At 44.6% G+C, this 10,303-nt stretch overlaps 1 protein-coding gene across 1 annotated transcript in view; it reads left to right on the top strand.

The window, feature by feature from the left end:
- Window positions 1–254: 254 nt before the first annotated feature.
- The window catches only part of LOC136863866 (estradiol 17-beta-dehydrogenase 2), a 191,792-nt gene continuing 181,743 nt past the window's right edge, over window positions 255–10,303 (top strand). The window contains exon 1 of the mRNA XM_067140226.2: window positions 255–761. Coding sequence (XP_066996327.1) covers window positions 284–761 — 478 coding nt within the window. The 5' untranslated portion in view covers window positions 255–283. The remainder of the gene's footprint in view (window positions 762–10,303) is intronic.

Raw genomic sequence — 10,303 nt, 5'->3', positions numbered from 1 at the left:
ATTATTGACGCAGACAGGAGGAAGATTAATTCAAATTCTCGCACCATTTTTCTATTGTGCCGGCAACCTTATCATTTACCTTGATGACATTCCCTCTGCTGAACGAGATATATGGCCTGTTCAACTGAGTGCGATATTTTACGCACACGATCTGTCACTAGGAACGAGAGGAAGGGTGAACGCTCTCCCTCAAAGGCTGCCAGCAAACGGAATGGTGTGTTTGTTGTTTCGCCCTCAAGATGGCACTGCTGGTACAAACTATGATGTTCGAGGTCATTCTTCTATGTGCCCAGTCGAACATTCGTGTCAGGTTTGTTGCACGATGGGGTCAGCGCTGTCTCGCCGCCTGAGGTTGGGGCAGGAGAAGCTCGTTTTAACTGCGGGTTTAACCTTTGTTGCTTGTGTAGTGCGCCGCTGGGGAGGGTGCAGTATTACAGCGGCTGCGTGCGGACTGGGCCTGCTGCTAGCACTAGCTCACTTCTGGCGCAGAAATGTGCGCTTGTCGGGTACTGAATGTGATGCAGTGTTAATCACCGGGTGCGATTCCGGGCTCGGATACTCCTTGGCACTTCACAGTCACCGCTTGGGGCTTACAGTGTTCGCCGGGTGCCTGGACCCCAACGGACCAGGAGCGAAGCAGCTCGCGGAAAAGTGTGGCAAGGAACGCTTTTTTATCATCGAACTGGATGTCACCAAACAATCCTCTATTCTTCAGGCACACGATACGATCTCCAAGATCATATCCACACAGCCACAGCTCCGTAAGTACAGTCATTTAACACCTAACATTCTTTGTAGAAATCTAACCTGTCAGTTAGGCTAAACTTGAAGACAACACCCTTCAACATATTACAATATTTTACTATGTCGGTTTTGTTTATATAGACTGTAATCCATCCCCTTTATCAAAAATTCAAAAGTTTGCAGGGTTGGGCCTTCGTCTAGAATATTTCAATCTAATATTTATATCGGTAAGTCATATAACTTCCAGCCCTTACAAGGGAACAACATTATCTCAGTGTGAATTTCCACATCAGGACAACCGAAGACATGAGCAGGTTTTGGTAAGATTGCAATTTAGAGACTGCACTGGCAGTAATATAGTGATAATGCAGTACCCATTTAGTTATATCGCTTTACCTGCTACGGTTTTGAGACACGCTGTTAATTTACCCCACTTCCCATTACGCGCTGGGTATGTACACTACTATTTTGTATTTATATTAAGAACCCTTTTCGCCATCAGCATTCTGCGTGTAGAAACTGTGTGTTTCCCTGTGTTATAGTGACATTATTATTATTATTATTATTATTATTATTATTATTATTATTATTATTATTATTAGCATTGTACTCTTTATTTGTCACGAAAAAAAAATTAAAATTCTTGACCGAGACCTTTAAGAATGCCATCATCCCAGCATTTGTCTGGATTTGGAACAAGAATGTGGAAGTATTTTTCATTGATGTCCAGTGTGAAAATTTAAAAAAACGCCTGTTTTCCATATTCTTATTATTAGATGATGGACACTTGGCCACCGCTTAAACATAGGGAGTAATCCAAGAAAATATGTGTATGGTGCTGATGTAGTGGTTTCCTTGTTGTCTGACGTCCCCCTTGTGTGTGTGTGTGTGTGTGTGTGTGTGTGTAGAAGACGGTGCAGGAACAATCCCTCGTAACTTGGAGGGTAAACAAGTTGGAAGAAAGAGAGAGTACTGTACATACTGCACACTGCGACCGATCAGCTGTGCTTGCCTGTACTCACACCTTAATGTCTAGCCGGTTACTGAACTCTAGTTGAAACAGGTACTTGGTTCTAATCCACTCCGAAGCATTCCTGTTCGACAGCTGTAAGACCAATATCAGCATCATGGTGTCCGGCTCCATGGCTAAATGGTTAGCGTGCTGGCCTTTGGACACAGGGGTCCCGGGTTCGATTCCCGGCATGGTCGGGAAATTTAACCATAAATGGTTGATTTCGCTTCATCATCATTTCATACTCATCACGACGCGCAGGTCGCCTATGGCGTCAAATCAAAAGACCTGCACCTGGCGAGTCGAACTTGTCCTCGGACACTCCCGGCACTAAAAGCCATTGGTCATTGTTCTTATTCTTAACTAAATCGAGTAGAATTGTTTAGCACTACAAACGCAATGTTTTCATTAAAACATTATAATAAAAATGGTACTTGCTTTACGTCCCACAAACTACTTTTACGGTATTCGGAGACGCCGAGGTGCCGGAATTTTGTCCCGCATGAGTTCCTTCACGTGCCAGTAAATCTACCGACACGATTTGACGTATTTGTCGAAGATTAAGAGATAACAAGACATGAGTGGCGTCGAATATAAAAGCCTAGAATCCGCCGTTGCTTTTTAAGATTTATATACAATAGTAATCTCTAGTATCAAACTGTCCGACCGGGCGAGTTGGCCGTGCGGTTAGGGGCGCGCAGCTGTGAACTTGCATCCGGGAGATAGTGGATTCGAATCCCAATGTCGGCAGCCCTGAAGATGGTCTTCCATGGTTTCCCATTTTACACCAGGCGAATGCTGGGGCTGTACCTTAAGGTCGCGGCCCCTTCCTCCCCACTCCTAGGTCTTTCCTGTCCCATCCTCGCCAATAAGACCTATCTGTGTCAAGTTACAAACAAACAAAAAATCAAACTGTCTGCTGGCCTTTTGAAATTGAATACCCGGGTTCGAACTTCACTCAGTACAGTGCTATTTGAAGGTGTTCGCCTCGATGTCGCCGGCACCTCGGCATCTCCGAAAACCGTAAAAGTAGTTAGTGGGAAATAAAAATTATTAGATGATGTTATTGGCTTTGCGTCTCACTAACTACATTTTTACGGTTTTCGGAGACGCCGAGGTGCAGGAATTTAGTCCCGCGGGAGTTCCTTTACGTGCCATTAAATCTACCGACACGAGGCTGACGTATTTGAGCACCTTGAAATACCACGGGACTGACCCAGGATCGAACCTGCCAAGTTTGGGTCAGAAGGCCAGCGCCTCAACAGTCTGAGCGGCTAAAATCTTTATTATTATTATTATTATTATTATTATTATTATTATTATTATTATTATTATTATTTAACAATCCGAGTGAGTTGGCCGTGTGGTTAGGGTCTCGCAGCTGTGAGCTTGCATTCGGGAGATAGTGGGTTCGAAACCCACTGTCGGCAGCCCTGAAGATGGTTTTCCGTGGTTTCCCATTTTCACATCAGGCAAAATGCTGGGGGTTTACCTTAATTAATGCCACGGCCGCTTCCTTCCCACTCCTAGGCCTTCCCTAGCTGTGTAGATGCGACGTAAAGGCAGTTGTAAAAAACTTTACTAACAATGAAATTTGACGAAAATACCTTCAGTTATTGTTACCACGTGTAAAGGACATGGTACATGCCGGTCAAGAGCTCCGGCGAGAGCATTTGATTGTTGTGTAGTGAAGGGGAACGCTAAGAACGCGTCAGCGCAGAGTTCAAGGAAGTACAACGGAAAGTGAGAATACAGGTCGATTTGAGAGGAATAGCCAATAAATATTTCAGGAAAATAATATTGTAGTTAAAATTACTTTGAAGGCCAAGGGAATGGCTAAGTAGCGTAGATGTTCAGGCGCTCATCTGTGCTCAACTGAAAAGTCGCGGAATTGAAATCTCGGCAAAGGCTACTTTACCACATTTATGGGCAAAATTTTCGGACTTCCAACTTTCTTGCCATCGATAATAATTGAAGGGGCGTAAAACCAAAAGATTTAAAATTGATTTCCAAATTCACTGGTGTTTCCCCATACCAGAATAATTCAACGCCATGTAGGAACTAAAGGAACCCACCAGATAATCCCCAAATGTTGAAACAAAGATATAAAACTCCACTTCTTCTTTGTGGAAGTTTTCTAATTTAGCCTATTGGTGTTGGTATCTGTTGCGGATTTGGCCCAGTTTTACTGTTCTTGTATGGAGTGATGTATTGTCTGTAGACGAAGAGAAGTTTACTAAGACGGATATAAACGCCCAGTAGCCGAGACAGAGAAATTAACTGTACGTAGTTAAAATCCCCGAGCCGACTAGAAATCGAACCCTGGCCCTCTGAACTGTTCTGCCACTCAGCGTTCAGTCTGCAAGGCTCTGTGAATGAACTAAGTCTCCACAATCCTCTGTAACTAGCTCTCTGGGCTCGTGTAGTTCCATACTTATCTTTAAATAATTAAACTCGGTCAATCCATCGTCGCCTACGCCTCCCTCTACTTCTCTTACCCTCCATGACCCAGTTTATTATTCTCCTAAGTAACTATCCGCCTCCATTCGCCTCTCATGGCCCCACCGACGAAGCCGCTTTATGCGTACAGTTTCATTCATCGAGTTCATTCCTAACTTGTCCTGCTCCATGGCTAAATGGTTAGCGTCCTGGCCTTTGGTCATAGGCATCCCGGATTCGATTCCCGGCAGGGTCGGGAATTTTAACAACAATTGGTTAATTCCCCTGGCATGGGGACTGGGTCTTCATCATTTCATCCTCATCACGACGCGCAGGTCGCCTACGGGAGTCAGATCAAAAGATCTGCACGAGGCCTCTCCGGAGACCACACGCCATTTTTTTTGCTAGTGACTTTACGTCACACTGACACAGATAGGTCTTATGGCGACAATAGGATCGGAAAGGCCTAGGAGTTGGAAGGAAGCGGTCGTGACCTTAATTAAGGTACAGCCCCAGCATTTACCTAGTGTGAAAATGGAAAACCACGGAAACCCTCTTCAGGGCTGCCGACAGTGGGATTCAAGCCCACAACCTCCCGGATGCAATCTCACAGCCGAGCGCCCCTAACCGCATGGCCAACTCGCCCGGTATTGTTATTATTATTATTCCTAACTTAGACTCAATCCCCTCATTCCGTGTACCGCCTTCCATTGTTCCCACCTGTATGTACCAGCAATTAGTCTTGATACATTCATGTCCGTGAATTTACTTTTTATTTTATATTTACAATTTGCTTTACGCCGTAGCGAAACAGATGGGATAGAAAAGACTAGGAGTGGGAAGGAAACGACCGTGGTCTTAATTAAGGTACAGCCGCAACATTTTTCTGGTGTGAAAATAGGAAACCATGAAAAACCATCTTCAGGGCTGCCGACAGTGGGGTTCGAATCTGCCGAATGCAAGATCACAAGTACGTGACGCAAACCGCACAGCCACTTGCTCGGTGTGTCTGGTATATATCCTTAGTCCATCCCCTTGTAGCAAAGTTGGGCTGAGAACAGATGGGTGTAATGATAATTGACTTCTTTCTTGCAGAATACTGTTGATTGCAACTACGAGCTCACTGCATTAGCTTTGTTGCACCTTGATTCAATTTCACTTGCTATACTACCATCCTGACCGAGCTCGATAGCTGCAGTCGCTTAAGTGCGGCCAGTATCCAGTATTCGGGAGATAGCAGGTTCGAACCCCACTGTCGGCAGCCCTGAAAATGGTTTTCCGTGGTTTCCCATTTTCACACCAGGCGAATGCTGGGGCTGTACCTTAATTAAGGCCACGGCCGCTTCCTTCCCACTCCTAGCCCTTCCCTGGCCCATCGTCGCCATAAGACCTATCTGTGTCGGTGCGACGTAAAGCAACTAGAAAAAAATACTACCATCCTGTGAGAACACACATCCTATGTGATTGAAATGATCTACCTGTTCCAGTTTTTTATTCCCAACCTGACATTCTATCCCCTTAGGCTTCTTCTCCCCTGGCATCACTTCAGTCTTGAAAAGGCTAATTGCCAAATCATCGCATTGCACCTTTTTTTCCAAGTTCAAGTTCCAAAATGTTGGATTTCATGCTTTCAGCATAGTCTGCAATTTAGATCAAGTTATCGATATTTCCACCTAAGTGAATGCCTCCCGGCCTTTTTGTAGATCTCATCGTCACCATAATACCTATCTGTGTCGGTGTGACGTAAAAATTCTATCTAGTTTTGGAAAAATGGTACGCGAATGAAATGAAAAGAAACTAAAGACTTCTTGAAAACAAAATTCACCTTGAATGCTTAGCTTTTGCAGATAACCTTGTACCTTTCAAGAGATGGTTCATGTAAATTATGAACAACAGAGGGTGGAAGATTACAACCTTCTCTAACTCCTGTAAACACCTTGAATATCGTCACTTCATCAATTCTCACTATAGCCCAATTGTCGACATGAATGTCTTACATAATCTACGCTTGATCCCATAATCCCTCAGCACGACTAAGTCTTCTCTCTTAGTATTATGGCATATGCCTACTCTAGATCAACGAAACTACCGAGCTCGATAGCTGTAGTCGCTTAAGTGCGGTCAGTATCCAGTATTCGGGAGATAGAGGGTTCGGATCTCACTGTCGGCAGATCTGAAGATGGTTTTCCGTGGTTTCCCATTTTCGCACCAGGAAAATGCTGGGGCTGTACCTTAATTAAGGCCACGGCCGCTTCCTTCACAATCCTAGCCCTTTCCTGTCCCATCGTCGCCATAAGACCTATCTGTGTCGGTGCGAAGTAAAGCGAATAGAAAAAAAAGATAACGAAACTTGAGCATAGTGTTTATTAGGTTCTGTATGAGTTGCGCCGAGTAAAATTTGCGCCGTGGAGATTCCCCGCCGGGGGTAGAAGTGGTTTGACAGCTGTCTTAAGCATCTGCTACCTGCGCTGCACTGCAGGGGGTTATTTCCAAGTTCAAGGAATGTCTGTGAATATCTGTAGTACTGAGATTTTGAAATTAATACATTAAAATTATTATTCACTCTATCATTTTTTTGCTGGTTGTTTTACGTCGCGTCGACACAGATAGGTCTTATGGCGACGATGGGACAGGAAAGAGCTAGGAGTGGGAAGGAAGCGGCCGTGGCCTTAATTAAGGTACAGCCCCAGCATTTGCCTGGTGTGAAAATGGGAAACCACGGAAAACCATTTTCAGGGCTGCCGACAGTGGGGTTCGAACCTACTATCTCCCTAATACTGGATACTGTTCGCACTTCAGCGACTGCAGCTATCGAGGTCGGTATTCACTCTATCAATGTTGGTTTCTTGCACATTTAGAAAACCTGCATCGTATTTATATCAGTGGGTGAAATGTGTATAACTACGTAGTTTGACTTAATTTACAAACCAAGTGTGGAAACATGGAATCAGTCTTTCAGTCTTATGAAGAATATCCACAGCCTGTTTGTAGCTAACTGACAAGGTCAGGAATAGAATGAATGAATAATGGGATACCGCTAAAGGAAGAAAATACTGCCGAATGCGATATCTGACGTGCTTTTGCGGACAAAGATTAATGGATGGAAAATGAAATGTAGCGAATTTGTTGAGTAAAGAATGACCAGTGAAAACAGAAAAGAAAAAACAACTGTCTCACCCTACGTTTCCCCGACATGCACCCCTTATGAAGTGATAGGGCTCAAGGATGAACCATAGCTACTGCCAAAGAAAGGAAATTGTGTGCCCTGGCGAGGCCTGTCGCATTCCCCTGGGTATAAAAGATTAATAAATGACAAATTAAATTGTTTCAAACAGTGATGCTGATATAAATATGTAGAAATCAGAAATAATATTTTGAACGCCAGCTTTGTCCAGGATAAACGCTATCTAAAGTGATCGTAGATTTAACCCCCGGAACAGTGATGGGAAGCCTACGTTCCATCAGCGTCATGAAGAAGCTTTTTTAATCTTAACAATAACTGAAATTTACAATTTTCCGTCGCAAATGTTCATTCTATCAGCGTTGTTTCATTCCCTGTGGAATTCCCAAACAAGACTTCTAGTTCCTGGAATGATTAATGACTACGGCGCAAGTTTTACTGATTTTAACACGGCGCAACTTTTACTCGGCGCAACTCATACGACACCGTTTATTAATCTCGTAACACTTTTCATTTACTTGGCGCATACTTAAAATCTAGTCCTGACAGCCCCTCTGTTGTCTGACACCGCACTCGTTTTCATCCAACTTGTTCTCAACCATTGATCGCACACTGAATAGGGCCCTGAGGTTCACTCAGCCTACACCAAAAATGAGTACCAGGTTAATTACTGGAGGCAAAGGCGGCCCGGCGTAGAGCTAATCAATCTACCCCATCAAGTACTGAGGTTACGGATAATGGAAGCCTTTACCTTCCACTCCTCCCAATGGCTGATTTATTATCAGTTGAAACGAATTTATAACTTGAGAGACTAACGTAAATATTTAGTTTAATCCACATGATTGTTTTTTTTTAAATTTCACGTTTAAGAAGGTTATTGAAGTGGAAATCTTGTTTCTTAAATTTTCCACTTCCTCGGGCGTAGTAGCTGGGCGTAATTGTACTGTCATCCCCACGAACTCCCTGTTTGTCCCAATATATTCTTCACACACACACACACACACACACACACACACACACACACAAAACCATCTGCCACAGGTATACGCAATAATGAACACACATCTCTTCTGAAAGGGTATCCGGCCGTTAAACAGAGCCAATCCTCATGCACAGTACGATACAGTTCCTACACACGTCTGCACTAAAGGATAGGAAAAGCGGCGATTTCTGAAAAATGCGTTCGAAAGCCGCTCTGCGAGGTCTCTGACCCTCACCACGGTGCCAGTGACTCTGATAGTCTAGTTGTGGTGCTTGTTGGCACACCTGAATAGCGCGACTGGGGCGCAAAATCTGAACAGGCCTGCCCTAAGTTCACAGCGACTCTCTGAATACTCTGCTCTGTATAAGATTAGAATTCTGGAGATCAATGTTCAGACTAAATTTTGTCTATCAGACATCACAAGATAATTTCATTACCTTGTGCCAAATTAGATCTAATTTCGCCGAGCTCGGTAGCGGCAGTATCCAGTATTCGGGAGTTAGTGGATTAGAACCCCAATGTCAGCAGCCCTGAAGGTGGTTTTCCGTGGTTTCCCATTTTCACACCAGGAAAATGCTGGGGCTGTGCCTTAATTAAGGCCACGGCCACTTCTTCCCACTCCTAGCTCTTTCCTGTCACACCGTCGCCAAAAGACCTATCTGGTTCGGTGGGACGTAAAGCAAATTGTACCACGAACCTACTACGCAGGCGTAGCAGGGGGAGAGGTGATACTTCCACGTGGCGCGTCCCAGGTGGCGGATAGGGGGGGTCCTAACCGGCTTCCCGGCGGACTTGAGGGAAATAAAATACCTCTCGCGGACCAAACACACTACCCCCTGCGGGTGGGGGACGCACATGTAGAATACACCCGCAGTATCCCCTGCCTGTCGTAAGAGGCGACTAAAAGGGGTGACCAAGGGATTATTGAATTAGGACCATGAAACTACTTTTGATTCGTACCATCATGCGGGGAACACCATGGGTTGCCTGTACTTGCGAGTAGTACCACTACATTAGGTACGAAATAGGTTTGTGATCAGTACAGCAAGAGGGGGTTCTCCTGTGGGTTTCCAGTACCCGTGCGTCGTACCCACGTGAGCAACACCGCGGGTCTGGGCGTAGCCTGCGAGTTGTACCGCTATATGAGCGGCACCGTGGGTCTGCGTTGCCTGTGATTAGTACCCACTATGTGAGGAACACCACGGGATAGTGCGAGTCCCTGTGGTTAGTACACCTAGGTGAGGAACCTCATCGGTTTGCGTTGGCTATGAGTGGCGCCATTGTGTGAGAAACACCATAGGTCTGCGTTCCCTGTACGAAGTGCAATACTTGTGAGTAGTACCATCTTGTGTGGAACACCGTGAGTCTTCGCTAGTTTTGATTAGTACCCCAACAAGACAAATACCATGGTTCTACTTTACTCGCGACATGTACCATTCTGTGGGGCCTTAGACATGGATTTTGCACCCCTTTAGACATCAAGCATCATTGTGCTTTGTAAGTGGTCCCTTGGTCAGTAATGGTATTATTCACGATCTTTTTTTTGTGTCTGATCCACTGTTTTTGTTTGTTTGTTTTTGTTTTTGTAGGGTTCATGTCTATCCATTCATTCTTCATGACATTTTTTATTTTTTTGGTCAGTGGATGAATTTGAATTTTTTGTTATTTCATTTCGTACCATTAGGGGCCGATGACCTCGATGTTAGGCCCCTTTAAACAGCAAGCATCATCATCAGCAAATTGTAAAAGAAAAGTAAACGATCTCATTTCAACGTAACCGATGTATGGTGTCATAGGTGCATTGAAACACAAAATGCCATGTTGATTCCTAAAAGTTATTTGGCTCCCTCTGCTATTGCTGGCTGTCTCTGGCGTCTGGCCTCCCCAACAGCCACTCCAGTACAATACAATACAAGCCTGCCATCATGCCGACCAGTTTGTTTAC

This window comes from Anabrus simplex, chromosome 2, assembly GCF_040414725.1.
Source record: "Anabrus simplex isolate iqAnaSimp1 chromosome 2, ASM4041472v1, whole genome shotgun sequence".
Lineage (NCBI taxonomy): Eukaryota > Metazoa > Arthropoda > Insecta > Orthoptera > Tettigoniidae > Anabrus > Anabrus simplex.
This window is presented reverse-complemented; position numbering and strand designations above follow the sequence as displayed.